This window comes from Phlebotomus argentipes, unplaced genomic scaffold (assembly GCF_947086385.1).
Source record: "Phlebotomus argentipes unplaced genomic scaffold, Phlebotomus argentipes genome assembly contig_15, whole genome shotgun sequence".
Lineage (NCBI taxonomy): Eukaryota > Metazoa > Arthropoda > Insecta > Diptera > Psychodidae > Phlebotomus > Phlebotomus argentipes.
Genome location: NW_026776181.1, coordinates 3,438,171 through 3,465,399, shown reverse-complemented (window position 1 = coordinate 3,465,399; position 27,229 = coordinate 3,438,171). Strand labels below are relative to the sequence as shown.

General features: G+C 42.4%; 3 protein-coding genes across 4 annotated transcripts; 2 read left to right on the top strand and 1 right to left on the bottom strand.

The window, feature by feature from the left end:
* The first annotated feature begins 18,241 nt into the window (after positions 1-18,241).
* Positions 18,242-22,478, top strand: LOC132262177 (protein croquemort-like). Of its 2 annotated transcripts, none has more exons than XM_059761342.1 (4): positions 18,242-18,400; positions 19,603-19,772; positions 20,315-21,523; positions 21,999-22,478. In XM_059761342.1, exons 2-4 carry the CDS (start codon positions 19,644-19,646, stop codon positions 22,146-22,148), a joined length of 1,488 nt encoding a protein of 495 aa, XP_059617325.1. In that variant the 5' UTR covers positions 18,242-18,400; positions 19,603-19,643; the 3' UTR covers positions 22,149-22,478. The 2 variants fall into 2 exon arrangements, with proteins under 2 accessions (XP_059617325.1, XP_059617326.1); XM_059761343.1 differs by having other exon boundaries at positions 19,555-19,772.
* On the bottom strand, positions 22,477-25,220 carry LOC132262178 (uncharacterized). Its single transcript, XM_059761344.1, has 4 exons — positions 25,022-25,220; positions 23,839-24,649; positions 23,437-23,554; positions 22,477-23,368 (listed from the first exon to the last, which is right to left on the bottom strand). Exons 2-4 carry the CDS (start codon positions 24,579-24,581, stop codon positions 22,895-22,897), a joined length of 1,335 nt encoding a protein of 444 aa, XP_059617327.1. The 5' UTR covers positions 24,582-24,649; positions 25,022-25,220; the 3' UTR covers positions 22,477-22,894.
* A 141-nt stretch (positions 25,221-25,361) lies between these two features.
* LOC132262760 (ADP-ribosylation factor-binding protein GGA1) lies at positions 25,362-27,227 on the top strand. The gene is made up of 2 exons (XM_059762166.1): positions 25,362-25,519; positions 25,574-27,227. Exons 1-2 carry the CDS (start codon positions 25,480-25,482, stop codon positions 27,220-27,222), a joined length of 1,689 nt encoding a protein of 562 aa, XP_059618149.1. The 5' UTR covers positions 25,362-25,479; the 3' UTR covers positions 27,223-27,227.
* Positions 27,228-27,229: the final 2 nt, after the last annotated feature.

Here is a 27,229-nt window from a genome sequence, read left to right as displayed (position 1 = left end):
TCAATCTATCAACTTCATATGACTTTCTTGCACCGTCAGATGCCTTTTTGGCTCCCATCAAGGGGATTCAAGAGGAATTTTTTCACGTTTCACTGACAATCTCAACCGCTCTCTAACATTAAATATGCCTTTCCATGTGCTGCAGAATTCACCCCAACTGCAAATCACTTCCCAGACGCAATAACTTGTCCCCCAAATTATATCGGCAGTTTATAATCCTTCCCGCGCCACATCTTCAGCCCCTGAATCAATCATTTCTCCTCCGTATCAGTCGAAAAGTCAACAGAAAAGGGAGCTTGACGCGTCCTGAAGCACCCCCAAGGAGGCAACTTTTGTGCTTATTTACAGTAAATTAAACACGATAAGAAGGAAAATTAATTATCAATAATTGAGTCCATTGTGTGTCCTCGGGAACGAGAAAGAAACATGGAAGATTGCCCGAGAGCGATACTAAATGCGAATTCATTGATCGATTTTCACCAATTTGGCAGCGAATTAATTTTCTCGCAATTTCTACACATAAATACATATATACCCACTGGGAATGTGTACATAGGACTATTAATTAAACGAAGATAGCTTGTACATCTCGAAAATAAAATTACTTAACCTTGTAATATAAATTTTAAAATCGATCATGTTATTTCTTTCTCTTCATTACTGTGCTTCTCTCCTTAATTCTGCTCCCTTAAAAATAGAATTCGCAATATGTTTTATTTTTGGAAGGTTGAATGTTGACATTCACATTTCCAAGAAATTCATTATTGAATCGATATTATCTCGTTTAAGCCCTTAAATATATTGCACAAACAAGTACAATAAAGCATAGCTTTCGCGCATGAATGTGTCTTCAATTTCAAGATAATATTTATTTTTCTGAAAGGCGAGATTTACAAGAATCGCTCAATTAAAAATAATTGAGATTTGAGAGAATAGAGATGAGAAACAAGAGATATTAATTATAATAACAATTGGCATCAACAAAAAAAATGTCATAACAAGCCCTTACATAAAGACAGCACTTAATCAAATCTGAAAATTTCCATTTCGTTTCCGTTATTTCAACCTTTCTGCCGCCTTAGGAGCTTTTGAGCTTTCTTTTACTACCGACTCTTTTGTCACTCTTTTTTCCAATGATCTTGTTGACAAGCTTTTGCTTATTAAATTGATAGCTCGATACTTTGCTGTCCTCTAACGATTATATGTGAAGAAAATAATGAAATATTTAAATATATTAAAATTTTTATTCAATATTCTGAATATGTTTAAATATAATCTGATTTATTTAAATATTTTACCGAAAATATATAATATTTGATTATTTTGCAATTTTTCTTGGAAAATAATAATTTTTTGGATATTTTTACTCTAAACTTTGATTGGCTTTTTCCATAAAAAGTAAAAATCAATATTTAAATATTTAATTGAGACCATTTAGGATCTCTCAAAACTGGGCTAGCGACTTTCCCTTTGGGGTGATAGTTCCTTAAGAATGTTCACTGCGTTCTTCTCAGTGCAAATAGAATTAGTCTAACTATGTGTATAAGATCGGAATATCACGGAAATACGTGCTCTTTGATAATGAAAGACGCTTTGAACTAGAACACAGTGTGAGCTTTAATTTTATGGGTGTGTGAGAACGTTTTTCCTCGTCTTTCTCTGGAGCCACACGCTACCTAATTCCCTTTCAACTCAGCACTAATGTTTGCGGTGGAATCACCATGATGGCAGCAGCTCCACAATGCACCTGGAGTCTCCGTGCGCTCCTCTGCCACTTCCGGTGCGCTTTCAGCTGAGGAAGCACGAAAGCGGATCCCCGCGCCCGAGGTGAACTCCAGACATCAGATGAGTTGTGTAGCATATTTGCGGCAAACTAAATGGCAGAAAATTGATGTATGAGTCCTCGTCATCTTGGCCCGGACGCTCCCGGCGCGACATCCTCATCATCGTCACTATCTCTGGCCATTGTTGCCGGATGGATGTTTCATTTGCCCACTTTCTTCCCATTTGTCATTATTGATTAAACTCCCAGCGTCAGTCGTTGTGATCCTTTTGTGCACTCCGGGCCGTTTTTCGAATGTTGCCTCATTTTGGGCAAATAAATTGAGTCAATTATTGATGTATTGCCAGACATTCTGCTGATTAAACATTTTCACTCACGCCTCACAATTCTGCTCTGCTTTTTTTCCTCCACATTTCCCGGGCTCACAGAATTTCTCCATGAAAAACATCTCAAATACGAAGTGCCTTTTGCCCCTCACCTTTCCACTCCCGTCGCTCTATTAACAATTGAGGAGTAAATAAAGCATTTTGTAGCATTTTCGACAGAACATCCTTTTTCAATTCAATGGCGCTTTTTAAGCCTGCCATACGCAGAATTGCCTCGTGAGAACTCCCATTGCGATATTGAGCAAAATTCCATCCCGATGTTTGGCAACCGCATATAGAAATCTCAATTCAATTCATTCAATAAACTTTCACTGAGATATCTTTGTGTCTCCGAATGCGTGACACCCACTGTCTCACAACAAGGCGGATGTTTGGCCTCTGCTGAGAATTCAATTTTTGACTCGCGCAACCCTTGGCAAGGATCTGTTGTGCCCTGAAGCTTTGGCGGGAATATATGAATAAATTATATACAATATTCTGTATCCAGAGGGATTTTTCATATTCCAAATTCATTTAAATTCATTGGAAAAACACTTTCTTGATTGGTTATTGGCTGTGCGTTCAAGATTGAGCGCATCAGAACCCGGTCAGAGCGTCTGCAATTACCCAGCAAGTGTGGGAAACTCCTCACCTGTGCTCCTCAACTGGCAGAGTCACGATAGAAATCTCAGCATCACAATGGCAAGTGATTGAGAGTGTGAGGAGAACTTATGTAAATGTTTTCGGGATGTTTTTTCCAAGCTTCTTCGGTGAAAAGTAGATTTTCCTACTTGTGCCATCATTCATACGCGAATCCTCCACACCACAATGCATTCTGTGACAATATCGCGCAACTTACAAAATTGGTATCATCGTATGGGAAAAGTTTGTGCATGAGCGCCAAAATTTTAACTACCGCGACGTGCGCGAAAATCAATATGGAAACTGTAAATATAATTGGACGATGCGTCAGACAAAAAAAAGAGAGAAGCATCCATACGGTGATAAATTTTCCACCCACTTTGCGGGAAAAGTCTCAAACGTGCACACTTGAGAGGCAAACATTTCGATATCGTGCCACAGAACAATTTTCCACAAGAAACATAATGGCAAAGTTTATTATTACTTCCATTGCTGTCGTTCAACTGCTCGATTGAAGGAATTCCGTGAAAAGGAGAAATTCGATTTATGTTACTCAGAGACGTTGTAATTCTGTAGGCTTGAAGAAAAAGGGTTTAAGATGAAAGGTTCGCATCGGATGGGCTTATACGAATTCCTTGGCAAATAAATAAGGTAAGACGTGTTGTTGAGCTTATGAAAGCGGAGATTCTGTAAAAAGCATAATATTGTTGTGACGGAAATGTCGTTGAATGATCGTTATTTCATGGATTTGTATCTCAAATGTCGGATCGTGGTTAAAGATTCTCAGCTGTCGTATTATGTTGCACAGTTAGATGTGAAAATTGTTAATAAAACCACTACTCGCTTTACATCTCTGACCATCTCGACCTTCTTGAAACTTGACTGGAAGTTATCAGGCTGAAATTATTTGATTTCGAACTTTCTTCCACCGCACTTTGGCTCTATATCACCTCATGTATTTCAATTAATTAGGGCTGAGCTTTGAAAGACGATGCTCCTGAATTCCTCGCATACTTCTTCCCCTTTTGAAGTGGTTGCTGGAGATCAAATTACAAGATGTTATCATTTGAAGGGTATGTGTACGAAATTCTTTACAGGTAACTCTAGACTTTTTATCTCAGTGCCGACAATCAATTGCGAAGGTGTAAATTGTATAACATGAGCAAATGGAATATTTTCTGTGTCTCTTTTATCAATAATTTCCTCTCATTTCTCATCAACATCTTGATAGCGAAGCGCAATTTTGCCGCAACTCAGTGCAACTATTGTTGCACTCTGCGGAGCTTGAACAACAAAGTGGCTTCATTTATATGGAGTGTTCTTCACTGCTTTTTTTCCCTCTGCTCGCCAGTCGGTCTGATCCACCGCAAACAATACAGCGAGAGTGAGAGAAAGAGCGGCAAAATTGTGGGAGTGCGATTTCGCATGAGGAATATTGCCAAAGCCCCGAGTATAGAAGCACTCTTATATCCATTTAGCACGGCTTTCATTGTCCTCGCAGTGCATTGATGAAATTTATTTACCAACCCCCAGTCCCTATGTGCCAACAACCCCAATATTTGGCCACTCCTGGTGAATGTACAAGTGAGGAAAATACCCGATTCACAATTCAATATTTTTTTGCCAGTGCCACACTATTTTATTGTGTACTCCGTGAGTTTATTTTCACCACTGAGCGCCGGGACGAGGGCCCTCTCGAAAAGCCCCACCCTCGGCGGGTGGGCCAAGTGAAAAAGAGAGAGCCCGGGCGATATAGTTTTTGTTTTGAATTATTCATTACATGTGGCTCAATAAATTTTCTGCGAATGCAGTTTCAACAGTGAGGAATATAAATGACGCTCTGCTTGACAGCGTAACAAGGCAGATCCTCAAACGCCACAGAAAGACGTGGCAATGATGAGGACACACCGCACCTCATCAGCTTCGAGGATACTCAAACATCCGGATGCTGCAATTGCGATTCTGCAGGTGAGTCTCCAAAGAGTGTCGCTGCTATCATGTCTTATCGTTAATTTCCGAAGGGGGAAAGTGAAGACTAGAGTTTCAATACTGATAAATTTATGTCCTCCTCGACTGCGATGTCGAAACTAATTGACAAGATGTGAGATTGTACCACACCTTTCCGTCTATCTTTAGCATTTAGCCGAAATGTCGAAGGAGAAGCACCTCTGGGATACCCAGAGAAAACTCAGCCCAAACATTCATCATTTACGGTGAAAATACAAGTGAGAACTCAGTTCTACTTGTTCTCACTTGACCTGAACAATCCTGTCAGTGCAGTCACTAAATAATCCAAAATGCAACTCAGTCGAAGTAGATAGATGTTCTTCTCTTCCATGAAATTACAGCAAACTTATTGACTAAGGGATTCCTAGAAATACACCACAAGAATCAGTCTAGAAACCTATAATTGATATGCGACAATATTTGCACCATTTTGATACAACAGCGCAATATTCATGATATTATTCGCGATGATATAACTGACACTTTGCGGGGTTGTTATATAGAGAAAATATGACATTTTGCACTATTGTTTTACCACTCCAAAGAGTGGTTTGGAAAAATGATGAAAATGACTATTTTAAAGCAGCTTTGAAATCTGATGACAGTCTCAGTTTATTAAGCAGAAGTCAGACTATGGATATACTGTCATTCTGGGATTTCCGCGATATAATTAATGGGAGAAAAAGTGTATTATTGATGCTGCCCCACCCCTGGTCGGTGGTGCCCCTTCGACAGGAAAAACTCTGAGTTTTCTCGTTCAATGTAAAGCTATTTCTCTGACTATTAAGGAAAAAATCACAAAGTTGAACTAGCCTTTTCTAGTCGGCGCAGCTCCATGGATAGAAAATAGAAATCGTCTTCCAAGAAACAGTGAACGTAAGAATTTTCCATTTCACGAAATGGTTCAACATTCTAAAGCTTGGTGTAAGTATGCTAAAAATACATGCATATCTTACACAAAGAACAGTGTCACTCAAATAAAAGTGTCAATCATTCGATCTATCAGGTCAATTCTGATATATAAATAGATTTACATCACTCTAAACATTTCCCAATTCCCAACCACTCAGCTATGGCCTGATGGACGTATTGCAGATACACTGGGCTCGTCTGCCTGTTTCTGAATGATAAGAGGCTCCTTCAGTATTCATCCACATTTCGCAATCTTGAGTGATCCACTGAGGCGAGAATTGACTTGTAATCCCCTTTGAGAGCATTGGAGGGCCTCAAGTCTCCCTATCGATCCATCTCACTTGCGAGATATACTAATTTGACTAAATAAAAACCACATGAAAGACTTCACGTGGGCATGAGATGGATGTGAAGCCGACATCTCATGGGAAAATACCCAGTTGCCAGTGAAGCTGAAAATCGTGCACCTCCTGCCAAAGTCTGAGTAGGTCACAGGAGATGGTCAGAACTGTGCGGTGGCGGTGAATATTTTGCCTTGCAGATACTAATATCCAGCTCTTGATCTATCTTATAGATGGATATTGTGCACTTTCTCACCCATATAACTTACCCTCCAACCGACTCCATCAAATCCATGGCTATGCGCCACATCCAAGAGACCCAATTCAGACACCTGAAAGAGCCCAGGGAGTTCCCAAAGTTGCTGACGCTTCTGTATATTCAATTGCAAGTGCTCAATTTGGAAATAACAAACTGGGAGCACATCAAATAAAGGGAATCAGTTTTACGCTTTTATTACTGCTGCAGATGATTGTGGCTGAAATTGCATTTTTGTGGAAGCGCCCGGGATTTGTGTTTACGGACAAATTGTATTTTGCTTGTGATATTTAATTAAATGCAAAAAAATCTGCTATGAAATGAGAGTTTTATTCAATTTACACTTTGATTTTCCGCCTCATTTGATGAATGTTTCAGAAAGATTAGAAATACTTTGTGATTGCCAATTCGAGGAATTCTGGGGAAAGGAAATGTATAAATATTTCTCAAAGGCAAAAATACATTTAAATGTCTTTCCTTTGAGTATTTAAATTCGTCGAATTTTATTTCGGCTAGCGATTTTCATTGAAAGGTCAAATACATTTTCCGAGAGAATTATTAATAATCCCCTTTGTTGTGAATCCCACACTGACACCCACACACTTTAAATCTGCTGACTTTATACATATTATTATAAAGTCTAATTTCAAATCCACGCCAAATCACTCTCATTGGCCTGCCAAAGCCACGATGCTTTCTAATGACTGTGGAGTAAATTGGCTGAATAGAATTTTAACGACTAAATGCACAGAACGAAAACTTTTCTGTTAAATGTATTTTAAAAATGCACTGCATTATCTCTTGGAATTGAACAAAAGTTTCCAAAATTGGTGGAGTGAAAAGTTTCCCCGAGACACAAAACAATGGCTGAAGTTGGATGAATTGCGAGCATTTCTTTTGTGACTGTCAGAGTGGCTATTGCAAGAAGTTATACCGACTTTAATCTCTCACAATTCATTGTATGAGTTCGATCAATTCGCTGAAATCGATGGATTACGGACTGTTTCCCGATTAAACTTAAATTTATCTGTGACAAGCAAGAAAAAGGAGAAAAAACTGAAGCTGCATCAAAATGAACTATGCGTTTTAATAGCTATTTCAAAGCGTTTATCTTGTAATCTACAATAAGGAATTATTTGTACGTAATATCATTTATGCTCACACACACGAAGCTTTATATATTTATCTGATCACTTGATTGTTCCAATTTTTGCCCTTTATTCACGATCGCGTGTGAAATATTCGTTTATTATTCAACGGTTTTTTTTTGTTGAAATCTTTTTTCATTAGCTGAACAATAGACGAAGAGATGCGGAAAACGCTGTGATCCTTTTTATTTCAAAACTTTGTGTACGGCTTCTTATCAGATTTGAGCTCATTTTCCATATGGAGAGGAAATGGAAAGCCAGCTTTCATCTTTTTGTGACTGAGCGTGGGTGACTCGGCGAACGACTCTCCTATTCGACTTTTCTCTAGTCCAAAAAAATACATCGCGTCTCACGGGAATAACGTGAAAAATTTTCTTTCGCTTTTCTCGGAATATAAACTCATATATGTAACTGAATACCTTATATATATATATATATGTATTCCTTGAATACCGTGGATTTTTTCATTCATCATAGTGAAGCGCTTTAAACATCCAGCAAAGTTGATGGGAGATGTTTTTCCATGATGTTGATGGATGTGGGCAAAAAAATAGTACAAGTTCAATTCTCAGTATTTTCATAAAGCATTCATTACAGTTGACATGAAATCAGAGGCTGTGATTGAAAAATTGCGCTCGAGTGCAATTGATATCGATTGGTTGGGAAGTAAAACTGATGGAGAAATATAGTCTGCACGTCGGATGAAAATTGCCAATATTTACAATATAAGGTAATGATTATTTACCGCAATAATAGAATTTTTATTTTTGGAATTGGCAGAAAAGAATGACAAACATAAGATGCTTTAAAAATCAGAGCTTTCTGAAAATGCAACAGGAAGTCTTCTCTAAGAGTTTCCATCGGGGAAAAATTTCAATGGATCTCTGGGTGTGTCCGAAAAGACACAGCAGCATCAATACAAATTGCCCTGTCGTCCAATTTAATGCCTCTGCGGCGCTCTACAGAGACTAATTTAATTACACCCCAATGGAGATCATTAATTTCAGTTTATTCTCCCCCAGATAAGCAAGTGCGTCGTCCATTGTGTATTTTCTTATTCCATTATTATGCGAAATTTGCCCTTGAATCTGGCTGAGGAACCGAAAAGCTCTCGGTAATTCATGGCATTTCACTCGCGAAAATTCTCTTTATAGCATGCACGCTTCCTGCCTACAATCTCGCATTCTGGGAAGCTTTGCAGAGGCCGCATGATGTATGTATGCTAGCAGCATATGCTCAAACACGAGTTCATTAATAATTATGTACATACGAAATTTGTATTGCGAGTGTATTAAAGCTACCTCTCGGCTGCATACCAGTTGCGGATAATAATGTTATAAGTCAGTTTGTTTCTCTAATTATTTGCTCATTTCAAATGCTGCCAAAGGCGCCCTGAAGCACACTTGAGCTCAGAGCCAGGCGCGATTTCCACTTCCATAATTAAGACATTTTGCATCTCATGTGAACTCTACAGAATATCTCAAAACTTGAGGTGAGCTTTATTCACAGCACCGAATGATATGGCATATTGAATTGAAGCGGAATCTTTAATAGATTGTTGAGATAAAGTTGCAACTCCTTTTTTTTCAAATTCTATTCCCTTCTTTGACAGATTGAGTCTCTCTCCTTCTTCAAGCAGTGTACCACTAATAATCCCTTATCTCCGCTTGGGTCAGGATGATTTGAAAGTCGCGTGGAGGGAAAGTTGCTTGCCGGAGAAAAGTTGTATGAGTAATCTTTCAGGCGCTCTCAGGAACTTTTTTCCATCACTGCGAGTGTCACATACAAAAATATGCAAAACTTTTACATATTTTAGATTATTTTCTTCTCAAACTCCCCGTCTTTGCCGCGCGAAGAGTGTGTGATTTAGGATGGGAGGACATGTCTAAGGAAATGCAGCGCCATCCCATTTTTGGTGGGATTTTTCTCTTTGCTTGGGAGTTCTGTCTTCTTCCTCCGCTCACATGTACTATTCGGAAAAAGTTGTGTCATTGGAGGAGAAAAAGTGAAATGAGATTGTCATCGTCTTCCTGACGCTGAAGGAGAGTTTAAGATACCCCGGATACGGAGGACATGGCCGAGAGATAGTTGAAACACTAACAGACAGCGTTTTACATAAGCAATTTCACATAAAGTTATTCACATTGCATAAAGATTTCTCTGTGATGCTGTGGAGACAAGAGAATTTTCAATTATTTCCCCCATTTTCCTCGCAAAGTCTGCGCCTCGCTCGTGTCCTCTAGGCTGAAAATTGCTGCAAGATGTATGAAGCAGAGAGGCGGGTCCCTTGGAAACTTAGATGTGTAACTCCTCTCCTATCCATCTTCCTCAAACCACAATCATCGCGCAGTTTCCGAGAGGAGCGCCACCCAGCTTCCGCCCAACCCTGCCGCCCCCAAAATTGGAACACTTACATCCGCTGTTTATCCGGCTGCCGGGATGTGCTTTGATGATTTCAATGTAGCGTGCAGATGTGTCTCTGACTCCCTGCACAACCCCAACCCCGCGGCCACATGTTCACACACACTCCGCCGTGCTGAGGCGGTTCTTTTGGGGACGTTCATCAATTTCTAATGTCGCCCCGCGCCAACCTTTAACACGTTGTTAATTGCTGGGGAAACACCGACCCAAACCCCCACACAATTTGCGCTCGTGATGAGAATTATTATTTGTGGTGTATTAAACATTGCTTATTGCGCCATGATTCAGGCACGGCGCACCCTTTCCTCCCCGAGTCGTGATTTCACCTTCAATTTAACACAATTCTCTGGCGTAGTTTCACCCAAAAAGGATATTTCCACAGAATGTCGCACACACACACTTCATTTCTGGCCTCGATTTGCCTAGTAGAAAAGGGTGTTCAGGGGGAAAACTAATAGCTAAAGCCCCTTTCGCTTGTTTATCGAGCCCGACCTTTCTCTCAAATCCAATTTCTGTTTTCACTATCGCACTGCCAAGCATAACATTTCTTGATAACTAGGCAAATTAAAGAATCTCACTCATTTTACAACATGTGAAGAAAGTGAATAATTTTCCTCAGTATCTCTGCAGAGATTTTATACATTTTTTCCAATCTTCCTTTCTTCCGCTTTCATCCTCGATTCGGGATATTACGTAAAATTCCAGCAAATTATCACTTGGATTAATTAGAAATTAGCCTCCTTTTAACGCTTAATTGCAAAATATGGGTGCATATTCAGCGTACTTATTTCAGTTTTTGATCTTTGATATTTTTGGTTACATTAGCAATGCGTTCGTGAGCGTCTTAGTGACATCTGTGAAGTTGCCAACGCAACGGCATCGTTAGCATCGCAATATAAACGGTGTATTATAATTAGTGCTTCCCGCTACCCTTCGCTTTTTTCATTAAGCGACTTCCTGTAATTTATACTGTTTCAAAACTTCCTTATGAGCCATGATGGTTTCCCATTTCCCGCATATTGTCGCTTGCTTTCGAGCAATCATTTAGCAGATCCACTCTGGCGAATTTGAAATTAGCCCTCCTTAATTCCCATTATACAGAAGGTCAAATTGATTTATTGTGTGGAAAATATGAGAAATGCAGACGGTGAGCGAGGAAAAATGTTATTGTGAAGTGGCGTCGCGGGTGAAATTGAATTTAGGAATTGAAATTAATGTAATTCGAGCAAATAGATGATTAAATAAGGCTTCTCCCTGGCGCGTATATGTTCTGGCCTCCTAATTGAACGTCAAGTGCGAGAGGGAAAAGCCACTAGCTGCACATTTCTCCTCAATATATTATGTAAATTGCCATTTTGGGGTGACACAGAAGTACGCGCGCGCCATAGGAAATGAGGAAATCCGCCCAATTTCCCGACCACCTCTCGAAAGTAATTTCTTCGCATTTTTTATCGCGCCGGATGTTTATTCTCTCGGTGGATTGATGAATTTTCAGCAATTGATTTCCTATCAAATCCCCAGCCGCGGCTTTTTTTCTCTTCCATTCTTCGAGATTCTCTGCATTCTTTCACGAATGGCGATGGAATCTGTCATGACATGGGAGACGACAGAAAAAAACACAGTTTGCATGAATCTGGAGAAAGTGCCACGACCAGAAAATGCGTCGGCATTTGACACATAGCAAGAAAGCTCCCACTTGAGCTTTAAAAATCCACCAAACTTTCTGCTCTTCGTCAAGGTGCAAAGTGGATGAAACTTTGTCTTCTGCTCTGGACACTTTTCACTTTTCAATACAGGGCGAAACACGAGAAGGGATTTGTTGCTTTGCGTGGGCTAAACAGTGAGATATTACTTTCGCCTCAGCATTACAATGAATATAATATCTTTGACCTATTCATCGTGTGGGTCGCAAGTCCAGCTGCCAAAGTGTCTTTAACTTTCTTTACAGCTTGACGTGAATTTCCGAAAATATTTGCCAGAAATCGCACATAAAACTACAATTTCGAATTATACAGAAGCTAGATTTTAGTAAGAATTTCCTTCAATGTCTTTCAATGATGAAAAATTCAATGAACAATATTGCAATGAGTTTTAGAAATTCCACACTCAGCAAATTCAAACACTGGATGAAATCCTTATTATCCGGTCAGAGGATTGGAGTTATGTAGGTCTTCTGGAGTGAATCAAAGTAATTTAAAATTTAATGTAACAAATGCATGGTAATCTCTTAAGAACATCTCAATTAATCTACTGTTCGTGGTGGTCGAATAGCCTCGAGAGGATGGGAATTAAGCATCTCTGGCTGCATAAATGAAAGGCTCGCCTCTTTGGAATTCATCAGCGCGAAAAAAGCAGTGAGATATTTAATATTCTCCTTAAGGAAGTTGAGAAAAGAGCAATTTATTAAATGAATTCCTCCATCAAACACTACAAGAGAGCTTTGATGCTCTGTTTCTCGCCTTAACTCACTCCTCAGGCACAGATTTCAATAGTTCTGAAGCTACGCAGAACTTTCTATATGAAATATTAAGTGAAACAGCGGATGGACATGAAAGAATGCAAAGAGTAACGGTTTTGGGGAGAGCTGAAAAGTTGAGAAACACTTTGCCTCTCAATTCATCTTTGTGTGCCACTTCCGGCGAAACTGGCAAAAAGAATATTTCGGGCGAGGAGGAATTGTGGTGCGGCGCTTTTTGCATCAACTTCCTCTCCAAGCTCAATCCCATGGCGGAAGCTTAACAAATACTTGAGAATTTATTAAAACTCCGTGCAGAGAGTCTAGCGTTGAATCCCCGGAGTGAGGAATCCTGGCAAATTCTCCTCTATATCAGGCCATTGATTAAGTTCTTGTGCCGCTCATGCAGTGAGTGCAGAATGCGCTCGCGCTCATTCTCAGGCCGAATTCGCATTTGACACAAAATCCCAGCTGATTTGCGGTGAACACTGAAAAACTGTATGGCAATGAGCACTATATTGTGGCGATTTTTTTGCCAATGAGTTCATTCGACCTTTCACACAAATTTTCAAAACCCCGATAGCTTTCCAGCCATTTTTGTGGTAATTATTACTTGTATTTCTGAATTTTTTTAAATCTGTAGAAAAAATATATTTTCAAAAGTTTTTTTATAGGTTCATGTGCTAAACTTTTAGACTTTTATCTGCTATATGTATTGGTCGCTCGTGTGTTGTAATAACGAAGTTTAATTTCAAGGCAAATATTGTAATTTTTGCCATAATTTATGGCAAGTTCAGTTTTAGAAAGATAAGAATCGCAACTTTTCCTTTGCAATATAGCAATAATTTCCTATCATTTTGGGAAATAGACAGTTACAATATGAATGGAAATATTTCCCATCCCTCTTTAGCATCTGTCACGATATCGATGTGACAAATCCTGCGATAATCCACAAAAATTTGAAAAAGTTACTTCAATACTGGATAAATTAGGGTTGATTCAAAGCTCATATGGGAAAAATTGGCATGTATTTCTCTCAGTGCGCCTTCACGCCAGGTCAAACACGCATCGCAACCGCTCCAGAGTCCTCTGGAGTCTCTGCAACTATGATAATCACTTGATTGTATTGCGATTGGACGCCACGGGGCGGAATTCATTTGATACAGGCGCCAAAGGGTGGTCGTGGCGCAAATGCTGGCGGAGAAATTCGGTCAGCACTCCTAAATTAATGGAATAATCCAAATTTCATGCCATCCAATCTGTGCTTCATCCGCAAGATTCCATTCGGGAGATTAGGAGTAATGACAAAGAAGCTGCAATAATAATCGCCGTGCACTTTACACCCTTAAATTAGACATATCAATAATTTTCTCAAATAGCAAACTTTCCCAATAGATTAGACGGCACACTATTAATTAAAAGAGAGAGAGAGAGGATGCACATAATTATTATCCACTTACATGAATCACACTCAATCGATACAATCGAGTAATCAGCCATTATCATTAATAAGAGGCCATCGATGAAAGGATCACCATTAATTACGCCCACCGTCATTGAAATTGTGCACAAACCAGCGGAGAAGTGTGTGGATGCTATTCTGCTTTATTATTCCCTAAATATGCGGAATAATTTATATCAGTCACAGTGTGAAATTCACAGGCAAATTCAGAATGAGAAGATCTCGAGCGCTCATAAATTATAACGACCGCAGAACGCAGAAATATTTAAGAAGTGCTTCAAAATCCTTTCAGGCATGAAATAAATACAGGACTTTAGAAAAAAAACAAGTACTAATTCTCTCACTCCTGAATTGTGTGTTTAATCTGCGAGAGTAAAATGGTTTTAGCAACTTAGTAACTTTATTCCACGCTTTATTCTCACTTTATTAACTCGTTCAACTTCCGCTTCCGAGTATTTGTATTCAGAATCTATTATATTCTCTGTAACTAATACACTTTTCACTGCTGTAATTAAATTGTAGCCATGATGCAATGCCACAAAACCTCTCTAAATCACACTGGAGGTACTGGTCAGCAGCAAAACATTTCCTTTTCATTCCATTCCTTCAGAATAACACACGAAATTCCAACCTATTCACAGCATTTTATGCTCCACCAATACTCCATTTATCTGCATCTGATTTTCTCCACAATTTACCGATTCGGCAAATGCTTCGCAGCTTACAAGAGTGGTCAAATAAATTGGAAAATCCCTGTGAAAATCACCTCTCTTGTCCACCGAGTGACGTGATATGGAAAAGAGGTGAAATGAACCCACTTTTCCATCAGACGTGCACGTGAAAAACTGCTGTAATTGAACAGTACAATCGCCTATGCGGTGTCACGTTCCACCGCGTGGGGAATTAAAGCGAATTATTTACTTTTTCGCTTTGAATACTAATTGTCGCTAGAGAAAATTTGTGAACAGCATTAAATATAGAATTTCCCTGAAATCCATTCCAATGCATGTTGAAACTACCAGTCAATCTCTGTGACAGAATATTTGTAATGGCTTTAGTTGATGTTCCCTGGTTTAATTCAGTCCCGATTAATATTGCACATCACACTCTCATAAGCCATTTTCGAGAGTTAAGGAAAACCACACGAGCTTTTGCATTATTCAACCACAATCACACTCAATTCACCTCACAGGAATATTCTTATATTTTCCCCAGCAACAATTTTCCGCTGATCTCGCGAGCTCTTAACGAAATTAGAGCAAACAAAGACTGAACTTTCGCAACTTTATAACAGGCACTGTATTTGCCTTATGAATCGCAAACTGAACTTTGTGTTTACGAAAATATTTGGGCAATTTTAGTCCTTGTGGAAAAAGCCACGCTGTTTAACTGGCGGCATTTCACAACCCCCTAAAACTCATAAACTGCATTATTCTCCCGCCCGCGTCTCGAACTGTGCAGATATCACGATGATAAATAAGGCACATTTAAATCTTAAGCAAACGCCACAACATTTAGCGAGTGTTGTCTTGAACTTCATTCGCATGTTTGTGCAAATGTGAAACTCTTAATTACAGCCCAAAAACACGCTTTGTGGAGCTTTTCGTAGTTCATAATTGCCAACTTACACAGTTTATTGAGCCTTTTTAAATACCAAACACTTTGGAGATGAAAAGATTTTGTCAAGGAGTTTGTAGTCTTTTTAGCCAAGGGGGAGATAATACGCCTCAAATCTGTACATCACTTCCTAACTATTCTGCAGCGTCTGTGCAGAATCTTCAACACTTCATACACTTCTGAACGCATCAAAAAATGCATTTTCCATCGCTTATTTCACTATTACAGCAATTTCTTACACTCAAAAAGTATTTTCTTTAAACTGAAATGACATTTTTTAGGTTATGATTGACTTTTAAGCTGATTTCTACAACTGGAATTTAACCAATCTGAAGTTTTTTTTAACGTAAATGCTCAATTTTGCAAAGGAAAGGACAAATATTTCCAGTTTTAACACAAATTTGATGATTCTTAGGGCTTCTTAATCACCAGAATCTGTTTTAAAAGTATAAAATCAACCACATAACCTAGAAAATCATCAAATATGATTTTTCTAAACAAAACAATTTAAAAAATGCCTAAATTTGTTGCAACAGAATTTTTTGCGGTGAAATTATTCTAAATATTTTACCCATTTTACCACTTCCAATTCTTAACACTTTCGCAAAGCTGTACACCACTTCCAATCATATTATCTGCCCTTTGTTTTTAGTTACAGATGAACATTCCTAGAAACATACCTATTATCGTCTTGTAGTTTTCTCTGTATTTGAATTAAATGTTTCACTTCTCAGTATGTGTTTTTGTCTTAGAGTTTTCTCAGTATTTGAAGTTCCACTTCTCAGAAAGTGTTTTCCATTTCCTGGAAAGGTTTCATTTCACAACATAATGCCATCATTTTTGGTCTAATCCCAAGATAGCTCGATTTAACGCTTCCTTCCTTCTTTCAGTGAAAATAACTGTGTGTATTTAAGCAACAACTTTTTTTTTTAAAGAAAATGCCAAAATGTGAGTTTAAATATGATTTCTTGTTCAAATCCACGTGGCAATTGTATTTGTATGATGCTTGACAATATTTGTTGCTCATTTAAACTGATTTGCCATTTATTGACTGTTTCTGCATATTTCATTACAACATTCGAATATTGTGTCTTATTTGTGTCGCTTCGCTTGATAAATCATTCAGCTCGTAAATTATGAAAACATATTAAAACGCAGGTATTCCAATGAAACCCACCAACAGTAAATATTAACATAAAAAATAATTCATCACTCTCTCACTCTATTAAGCTGCGATTGGAGTAATGTCAAAACAACACAGAGTTCATTGATCGGGCGTGGGGGAGGGACGCTTGGCTGAAATATTGAAATGCAACACACACTCTGTCCACCCCCAGATCAAGTGGAGGGACGAAACCACGAGCTCAGGACCGGGCGACAGTCTCGGGGGCGGAATGGGGAACATATTAGGGTTTGATTGAGCGAGACATTGATGGGAAACCACACTGAGAAATCCATTCGGATCGAATTACATTTCCTGCTCCCGTGGGAGAGATGAGTGTGTGCTGGGGATTTTTGATTTGGGACACACTCCGGGGGCTCCAGGTGCGCCCGGAAAGGCGCAGAAAGGGTGACAAATGCAAATTTCACGCCTAATTAATGGATTAACCAGTCCCCAGTGGATTCCGGGGTGTGTGCTTTTCCAACGAAATGAAACACTATAGAATTTTCTAATGAATGACTCTCTCCATTCTCTTGGGGAACAACTGGACTTTTTGGGCCCTCAAATTTCACTGTCTCTCTCTCGCTCTGTGCTTCCAGAGAGAATCCATCAGCGACTGAATGCTGTGAAGCAGACATTCCCTGGGGAATCCATTCAAATAATTGAACTTGTGCGGCAAGACATGAGCCGTATAATCTCGACTGGACATAATTCCATGTGGATTATTGTGGGAAAATCCCTGGAAAATTGAGAATAGAGCAGAACCTTTCAATAAAACTTTTACAGCCGCAATCAGGCCTCGTCCTCCTCTCGGTTGTCATGAAATTTGAATGGGCCAGAGCGCGCCCCTCTAATTGAGGCTCATGTGCCAATATTAGCCTCTCGATATCCCGGAAACCGCACGGAGAGCCTGGGAAAAACGGCCAAAATGAATTACACGGCCAAAAGTGTGAGTTTACATTTTGTAGCCGTTTTATATGATTTCACTCAATTAGGTATAATTCAATTAGGGATTAATTAAAATACGACATAAGGGAGCCCCGGCCGTGGCTACGTGCTGTTGCTGCTGTTTATAGTGTTGCGGGCTCAGGATCGGATTAATTTCCAGCTCGCCCTCAATCTGATTAGACTATGGGCGAAGAGTTCTCACGAAGGGCGGAATATTGATCTGCCACCCTTCGGTTTTAGTTCAAATTATTGAACTCCTCTCCATACATTTTGTGGCACATTTTGTGAATTTTTCACCACAACTCACTGCCAATACGGCCAGCACTGAGAAGAATTGTGCGCAACTATGGAAGAGGATGAAAAACAGGACAGTTTTATGAGTTGAAAATGTTTATGGGACATAAAAATGTCCTGAAGAATATTTTCAAGAAGAAGTTTCAAAGCAAAATTATATGTCACGAAATTTGTAAATAAGTTATTTTTATGTAATATCGCAGAATTAATACTTTTCACAATTCTCATTCTAATTTGAAAGAAGTCTATTGATTAGAATTGAGAAATTTCGTTTAATTCTGAAGGGTTAACAAAACCGCGGATTTACACTTCAAATTCAATCGCACTGCAGTTTTTTTCCGCATGGGGGCGCCGCACTCGGGAAGGGTGAATGGCCATTCAGCGATGTCTCATGATGGCTATTCGTTCCGTCCAATTGAAAGTGACAACATTGAGAAAGGAAAACACACGGATTCAGAGTTGAGTAATTTCTCAAAATTTTTATTAATTAGTGTAGTGAAAACAGTACAATTGCGAGTGCTTCCCAGTGAACAAGGTGGAAATTTTCAAAATTTGACTTTGTCCCGTGCCTTCAACGTCGGGAAATGGTGAGAAATCTGTTTGTTTTGCCTCAACAAGCCTCTCAGGCTGTCTGGCCCAGAATTCGTCAGGCTTTCGCTCCAGAGATCCACAGAGAGACAAATATTGTGTAACAGCGCAGAAGACTCTCACTATCAATCGCGAGAAAGTTGGCCAGAAGGCCTCGGCGGATGAGACTTCGGATGCGACCCGGAACGAGATTAGAACAAGAATCGCACTGTTTGTCTTATCTGTTTAGTGCAAAATGTGGAGCGTTTTATCGCCTCAAGTCTTGTCCATGCGCACATTCAGGCCACCAGAAACCTTATCGGCGGAAATCTTTATCAGCCTCGACGACTATCGAGAGCTTCAGGCCGGAGAGCCTGCGAAATGGCCTGCGCGCCAGGTGAATCACGAGATTTGCTTAACCAGATTCAATGGGAATCCCAAGGACAGGTGTTGTAGTTGCGAAATCGCCAAGAAATCGCACAAGTTCGCTATAAAAAGCGCGCGCTTTTTCCCTTATTAGCTCTTGACTGACAGAGTTGATTGAACTTTAGATGGCAGATAAAGAAAAATAGTTGTGATTTTGTGTCCTTCTGTACGAAATGCTTTGGTTGTTTTTGAGTTAATATTCGTTATCTGCTTCCACAATTATTACATCCGTAAATCATTTACGTCTGGAGATATTGAGGTTTATCGGGAGAAATTCTCACTAACTTGCAGCTCAAGAAAGCAAGCAAGAAAGAAATATAAAGCTCAGGTTGATAAGGAAATTGAATTCTGACCTTTTCAATGTCTCTATAATGATTGTTATTGTGAGAAAATTGTTTCACATAGCAAAGAATGCAGAGTAATTTTGGGCAGAATTCGTTTATTTTTATATCAATGCGCGTGCTATCTTTATTGTAAATTTACAACAAGCAACTCTGATTGCTTCAGAGAAGATTCTCTCTAATTACATTCTAACCCGATGTTTTTCTTAGCACTTTTTCTATGCTTGTAAACTGATGAATCACTGTCTCGAATATTGTGGCTGAACACGGGCAAAAATCACCCATTTTTGCCACACACTCTCGCCTCTCCATATCAATATCCTGATTAAAGCCATCGACATGAGATAATTTCGCCAGCTCTTTATCAGTCGCTCTTATTCTCTTGTGCGCGCAACAACATTTCGCAGAGCAACAATTCGGCATTGTGAACAGTGACACCCTTTGTCTGCTTGCAGAGGCTATGATCAAGACTGTCCCAGTGATCTAGAGCAGCAATATGACCGCCTGTGCGTGCAGCGAGAGATCGAAGAAGGTGTGGATCTTCGGCTGCGGCTCCTTCTTCCTCCTCGCGGGAATGATCCTGGCCGTGGTGTGGAGCGCAGTGTCCGTCAGCATTCTCCACAACGTGAGTTTTCGTGGCCATTTGGGAGAAAGTCTCTCATTGCGCAATTGGGCTTTTTTGTGGCCGTTTTTCACTGTCTTGCCTTCGTGTGTATGAAGATCGATGGATTATTCAGAGACCTTTGTCTCAGTTTATTATATTGCAAGAGTGCTTGTCAATAGATTTTTTCCGCTTATCTCAAGTTCTACGAATTGACAAGTGCGTTGAAGATTTTTTTAGGGTGTTCTTATCAAAGTCACTGATAAAGCTAAGAGGAAAGTCACTAATGGATTCAAACCATTCACTTTTGTGAATATACAATAATTTTTGACTTTCCTAAATTTTATTAAAATTTTCAATGTCTCATGCGATTTTCAATTAGTTTCTGAATATTTGGCAAATAAATATTTGAATTATGGATGGATTTTAATTAATTTCTATTTGTGCCCTTGTGAAAAATGTGTATTTTTGAGTATTTTCATTCAATATTTCCTCAAAAATCAGCTTGTGACTTTCTCTTTTGGATAAAGCTGTTAATATCGTGTTTGTTCTTCAATTTATTGCAGCAACTCGTCCTGAAGAATGGCTCGCAGACGTACAACAACTGGATAGAGACGCCAATTCCCATGTACTTGGAGTTCTACATGTTCAACTGGACGAACCCCGACAAGATACACAATTGGGAGACGGAGAAGCCGCACTTCGTGGAAATGGGCCCGTATGTGTTCACGGAGAAGCGCAAGAGGGTGAATATTGTGTGGAACAACAATGGCACGGTTTCCTTCAATCAGAGCCGCGAGTGGCACTTCGTCCCTGAAATGTCCAATGGCACTTTGGATGATAAGGTGACGAACCTCAACTTGATTCCCACCACGATCGCGTACACGCTGCGCCATCAGTCCGTTGTGGTGAAGATGATTGTGAACTTCCTGTTCAAGGAGAAGGGCGCGCGCATGACCATCACGCGGACGGTGCGCGAGCTGCTCTTCGACGGCTATGACGATCCCATCCTGGACTTTGTCCGCAAACTCAACATATCAGGCTTCGTGATCCCCTTCAAGAAGGTCGGGTGGTTCGTGGAGCGCAACCAGAGCGCCACGCACGATGGCCACTTCAGCATCTTCACCGGCGACGACGACATGGCCAAGCTGGGCGTCATGGAGCACTGGAACTACGTCAACCACACGCAATACTACAGGGACCAATGCGGCGCCGTGACAGGGACGACCGGCGAGATCTGGCCGCCGCTGCCTGCGGATCAGTCTGAAGTGGACATCGCCATGTTCACGCCGGACATTTGCCGAACGATCACGCTCAAGTACGATCGCCCGGTGGAGAAGCTGGGCCTGAGCGGGAATCGATGGGTGGCAGATGAGCGAGTGCTGGACAATGGCTGGAAATATCCGCCGGCCGCGTGCTACTGCACGGCCGATCCGTCAGCCTGTCCGGACCTGCTGCCGGGTGTCCTGAACGTGTCGTCGTGCCAATTCGGCGCTCCAGCCTTCATGTCCTTCCCACACTTCTACCTCGCGGATTCGAGCTACAGCGACGCTATCGCCGGCCTGAATGCCTCACGGGAGGAGCACGAGTTCTACATGGCGCTGCAGCCACAGACAGGCATTCCGCTGGACATTCGAGGGCAGCTGCAGCTGAACCTCATGATGACGCCGGACGAGCACTTCTCCATCTTCGAGAAAGTCCCCAAAATCTTCATCCCAATGCTGTGGTTCAGACAAACGGCCAATCTGACGGAGGACCTCGCGAAGTCCGCCTGGGTGAGTCCTCTTTGGAGATCCTTTTCTCACTCTTTCTAGCCACTCCAGATTGCAAGTGTTTTGCTTTGGTGACAATTCAAGCTTGAATTTGAGGAGTTTCATAAGAATCTTATGGGAAAAGTCAAGGAGAACTCAAAAACAAGTGGCTAGAATTATTCATTAAATCATAAACTTGATGGCCGATTTGCCTTTTCTAGTGTTTTGATAGAGTTTCTCTTGAGCTTCTCTTTCCATGCTTGAGCTTAAGATCGCAGAGAGTGAAGTTAGACGTTATGACGTCATTTTACCCACACATTTCAAAGATTCCTCTGGGGGGAATTGAGATTTTTCCTAATAATTGGATAACAACACATTTAATTCCACACATGCTTTAGAGCTTATCTACTTTTTGTTTTGCTTACAGTGCAATTCAGAGATTGTTGAATTCTGAGTCAAGGCGATTGTACTCACAATTGCAACTCTTATGTACTTTCAGTGGGCCGTCAACTTATCGGATTTCGGCCTTTATCTTGCCTTTGGCATTGTGGGACTCGGCGGAGTGCTCGTGATTGTGGGAATTGTGCTCACCATCACGAAGAAGTGGACTTGCGCGCCCACCAATGAAGACGAGGAGCCTCTTCAGTAGCCAACAAGAGTGCTAATTGAGCCATCACGAGCGGAATGTGTGGATTTCGGATGAAGCTTGGACGAGAGTAACAACTGTGATAAATCTGCTATATCTTAACCAAAATCATCAAGTGCAAATCCACCAATCTATCGCGGACGAAGACAAAGAAAAATCTGCCTTATCGTGAAAATTTGTTAAAATCGATGTGTTATAATTCCTTATTTACTCTTGCTTTCAAAACAGATTTTGTATTATTATTATTGATGGGGAAGAGAAAAATCAAATGATTCTTTTGTACTGAGAAGAACAGAAACGGATAAATAAAAAGACCGTTAATTTTTAGGGAAATATTTGTGAACATCTTTCACTTCCACAATTTTATTTTGACCATTTATAATAACTTCGTCTTTTAGGAGAGACAGAAATGTCAAAGAAATAATTTGTTAATCTCTCTCTCTCTCTCTCTCACTTTACAAAAAATTGGCAGTGCATCATCAATTTATTTCTCTTTTTTTTTGCAAATCTCTAACTTTGTTTCCTTTTCCCACTTTTCATTGTCACAATACAAATCAATTTTCATATAGTCGCCTTAGCTAAAACCTCACGATAAACCACACGCCAAAAGGACGCCGTTGTAGCAGCGAAGGAGACTGTCTCACTTCGCAAATGGATTCGTCTCCGCAAAAAATACACTCAGAGTTCATTAGATTCATAGTTTGACGACCACTTCGACTGCAAACCCGCACTGGGCAGTCGATCCCCGATTAGGACACGCCCTCCCACTCCACGAGGTACTGAATGTTCCCGTCCGAGTCCATCCTCTTGCCGCGGATCACGTACTTGTTCCCGTTCGCCAGGTGCGTCGGTGTGCTGGTGTCGAAGATCTTCCCGAACAGGCCGCCGCCCTTCTCCGCGCCGCACGGACTCTTCGTCACGCGCTGGCTGCTGAGCAGCTGCTGGCTGAGGAATGTGGCCGCCGAGAAGTTCACCAGCGACGACGACGAGGACGATGACGAGGAAGCGTCGGAGCAGCCAGACGACGGCTGTGGCGTGGACACGGACGCCGTCGTGCGCCGCGTGTTCTCGGCATAGTTCTTCTCCTGTCGCTCCCGCAATCGCCGTCCGCACGTGAACTTTCGGCCCTTGTAGTTCCCATTGGACGATCCCGTGCTCAGGTCAGAGTTCGGCGATCCCGACCACGCGTCCTTGTAGTCAGACGAGCGAAAGAAGTTCCCTGTCTGCAACGCAACAGCACAAATCATTAGCAAACTGCAATTCCGCCACTCGCACACTGTGTGACACTCACATCAAATGGCGATAGAGAATTGTCCGAGTACGACAATCGTTCATCACCCATCAAATTGTTATTCTTACTACAGTATCTGCCACCGTTCACGCCATTCAGACTATTTTGTTCGAAACACCTGAAAAGACACAACAAAAGTGGGTCAATGAACAACAATTGCAGTTGCAGCGGAAGCAATGCACTGATCGGCTGCAGTTTTATGCTCACTGATCTCGTCTTGAGATTCGTTTTTCTCTGTTTCTAATGCGACGAAAGGACGTGTGATAGGCAAACGCCAAGGCTAGCTTACCATATTATAAATTACTTTCAAAATAGAGCTTGATCGGGCTTTCCCCAGCACAATTTGACGTGCAAAAAGGTCGAGCGTTGACCAAAATAGAGGATTTAATCGTGGAAACTCACCTCTTGCAGTGAATTCCGCCCGTCTTCGGCTCCACGCCTGAACACTTCTTGTGGAACCCTCGCTGGCAGCGTTGGCACACGTCCACAACGGAGTCAGGTTCCTGGCCGCCGCGCTCCTTGCAGTGCACGCACGCCGGGCCCTCGGCCTCCGGCGCGATCTTGCGCATCTCGTGGAAGTACGCCCAGCACTTGGTGTCGTCGCCAAAGGTCACGAGGCACTGCTTCCTGTACACGTGCATCACTGTGCCCAGGTAGAAGAGGTCGTCGCGGTGCACCAGCACCTCGTCGCCGCTGACGAAGTGGGCCTCCTTCGGTGGGGGCGCTGCGGCCGCGGCGGCGGCGCTGGCCTGAGATCGGGAGTCTTTGAAGTGGCACGTGGTGGAGTCTGGCTCCTCCTGCGCCTCGCCCTTGGCGCCCTCCGTGCTGACGGTGGCCGAGGAGCTGGTGATGCTGTCGCTGAAGTGGTTGTTGATGCAGATGTTGATCTGACTCGAGGACGTGATGTTGGACACGTCCGGATGCGCGGTGAGGATCATGATGGAGTTGTTGGCGTTGTGCGTCTGGCTCGCGCCGGCATACTTGTTTGTGATCATGATGGTGTTGCCCTCGGGACACGGCTTCGCCTGCGAAGCCTCCACGCTCGCCGGCAGCTTGTCCGGGGGCGCCGGCTGGATGAAGTGCGTGTCGTCCGTGTCCATCAGGGTGTCCCCGTCGTCTCGTGCGGAATCCTCACTCTGTGACATGGCCACTCCGCTCACAGTCCAGCGACAGGATCACCCCAATGCCCTAGCTTCAGTCTGCTCTGTCCAGTCTGCAACGGAACGCACAGTCGAACTGTGAGAACCCCATCATAACCTCTACAAAAAGGACGCTTCCCGATTTTCTCCGCAATTTCCCTCCACAAATCCACCCCGCATTTCCCCTCACAATCACATACCACCTCCTCGACATCCCCACAATTCCACCCTGCTCTCGCACACCCCAAATCAACCCTTTCCCAACCAAACAAACACAGTTTCTCTGCCCAGAGCTTCTTGCCAAATTCCACCCGCAAAATGGCTAAGAAAATTTCACCTCCTTAACCGATGGTTTTTGCCCACAATCCATCCACTTTTTATCACTCCTCACTCATAAACTGAGAGTCTGCATTCCTAACTGCAGCTCAAGTGCAAATTCCACTTACCTATTTACCTAAATATTCTCTATTTTGCTAAGACATATCGCGAAGATTCTTCCCCATTTTTCCTCTTTTTGTGTCCACAGCCGCACTGTCTTTATTTTACACGTAACGGACGAGACATGTTTTTTTTACACCCACCCAAATATCCGATTGAAAGGAAACTATGGTGGAGTAGAAAACTTCACAACTCTCTCCAAGTATTCCATATACAGCAAGAATATTTCAATATGAACGAACTTAAATTATTCGTGAAAGTCAAAGATTTTGTCATACTTCATAATTTCTCTGGAAATGTGTACAAAAATGTAATAAATATGTCACAAAAATCCGCCAGGTGTCGCCACCAGCGGGGCTATTCGAGAGACGTCAAGAAACCTAAAATATAGGGTGATTTTTTCGCCGAAGGAAGAGGAGTGTTTTGTGCTGAAAATCCAAGATTTCCCCCTCGATATTCCCTCACAATGGACAATGCAGTCAAGGAGAGACTCGATCAGATGATCGGTGAGCGCTAAAAGTTGTGATTCTCATTGGATTTTGACCGGAATTCCCTTCCAGAGCGAGCCACAAACCCTTCTTCATCGGATCTGGAGATCTCCGCGATGGATGCCTTTTGCTACGCCGTGAGGAGCGATCCCTCCACCACCACGATAGCCACGAAGCTGCTGGCTGAGAGGATTCAGTCGATGAACAAGAAGGAAGCGCTGAATGCCCTGGAATTGCTTGAGGAATGTATGGCGCGATGTGGTGAGGATTTCCGGGCGAAAGTGGGCACATTTCGCTTCCTGAATGAGCTCATCAAGCTCGTGTCGCGGAAGTACAACGGCGACACCACGGACAAGGAGGTGAAGGACAAGATACTGGACTTGATGCTGCTCTGGACTGTGGACTATCCAGCGGAGACGAAGATTCAGGAGTCGTACGAGATGCTGCTGAAGCAGGGCATCAAGCACGAACCCATGCAGGCCATCAAGCCCAGCAGCGCTCCGGCGAAGCCGCCGCCAAAGGCCAGCAAACCGCCCGAGGATCCCAACACGGTCAAGTTCCAGCAATTGCTGTGCAGCAAGAATCCCGCCGACATCCAGGCGGCCAAGCTCATGATGGTGAACATGGTGAAGGAGGAGGAGAAGAAGATGCTGCGCGTGAAGGAATTGGCGCGGGGGAAGGCCAATGTGGAGCTGCTGAACGACATGATTGACCAGTTCAGCTGTGAGGACACATCCTTGGACGACTGGGCGCTCATCAATGAGCTCTTCGAGAACTGCAAGGAGGTGCAGCCGACAATAATGCTGCTGGCGCAGGAGCAGAATCAGACTGAGAAGATCATGTGCGACGCGCTGGAGACCAACGATCGCCTGCACGTGGTGATTGAGAAGTTCAACTCGCTGGTGCTGAAGAAGGCGCCCGATGGCGTCCTGCAGGGCACCCCCAGTCACACACTGCCCCATCTCGACTCCCTCATAGAGATTCCAATGCTGGGCGCCGAAGGGGCGTCGGAAGCGCCCACGGGAGACGACATGAATGAGTTGAGTGACATTTTCAGTGCAATTCAGGCGGATCCAGTGCCGCCAGTCCTGGACATTCTAACTCCTGCACCTGTGATGGAGAAGCAGGATGATCTCCTGCTCCTCGTGGACACGCCAGACACTTCCAGTCAACCGAGGAAGCCACCTGTAAAGCCCTCGATTGACATCGATAGTCTCGTGAGTGAAATGCTTAAGCCAGCGCAAAGTTCTCCAGTGAAGCAACCCGAAAAGGCACCAGATGCACTCGAACAGATCACCGTGGACATCGAGAAGCTCCTTCCGGACGAGAAGAAGCTGCCGCGTGAGGTGCTGAATCAGCCGAAAGGACTGAAAGTTCTGCTGAACTTTACTCGCACACATCCCAAGCCCAGCGTTGCTGTGATTGTGGCCACAATTTCTAATCAATCCACGGAAACCATCAGCAGTATTCGTCTGGAGACGTCCATCAGCCCAGTGCCCGCATCCACGGCGCGCCTGAAGCTCCTGGCCGCCTCTGGTGACTCCCTGGCGGGCGTCCGGCCCTTCCGCTCCGCCGTGGAGGACATCACGCAGGTGATCCTCATCGACAACCCCGCGCGCGAGGACCTCCATCTCTCCTGCACTGTGAAATACACCTCAGACGCCAGTCCGGACTTCCATCAGTCAACCACTGTGGACCACCTGTCGCACCTTCTGGACTAAATCAACG

Excerpts from the sequence above, each read along its gene's own strand:
- LOC132262177 (XM_059761342.1), top strand. The coding sequence starts at position 19,644 with ATGACCGCCTGTGCGTGCAGCGAGAGATCGAAGAAGGTGTGGATCTTC. Across the intron at positions 19,773-20,314 it reads CCGTCAGCATTCTCCACAAC|CAACTCGTCCTGAAGAATGG; the intron begins GTGAGTTTTCGT and ends AATTTATTGCAG. Across the intron at positions 21,524-21,998 it reads ACCTCGCGAAGTCCGCCTGG|TGGGCCGTCAACTTATCGGA; the intron begins GTGAGTCCTCTT and ends ATGTACTTTCAG.
- LOC132262178 (XM_059761344.1), bottom strand. The coding sequence starts at position 24,581 with ATGTCACAGAGTGAGGATTCCGCACGAGACGACGGGGACACCCTGATG. Across the intron at positions 23,555-23,838 it reads GGCGGAATTCACTGCAAGAG|GTGTTTCGAACAAAATAGTC; the intron begins GTGAGTTTCCAC and ends GTGTCTTTTCAG. Across the intron at positions 23,369-23,436 it reads ATTCTCTATCGCCATTTGAT|ACAGGGAACTTCTTTCGCTC; the intron begins GTGAGTGTCACA and ends GTTGCGTTGCAG.
- LOC132262760 (XM_059762166.1), top strand. The coding sequence starts at position 25,480 with ATGGACAATGCAGTCAAGGAGAGACTCGATCAGATGATCG. Across the intron at positions 25,520-25,573 it reads GAGACTCGATCAGATGATCG|AGCGAGCCACAAACCCTTCT; the intron begins GTGAGCGCTAAA and ends ATTCCCTTCCAG.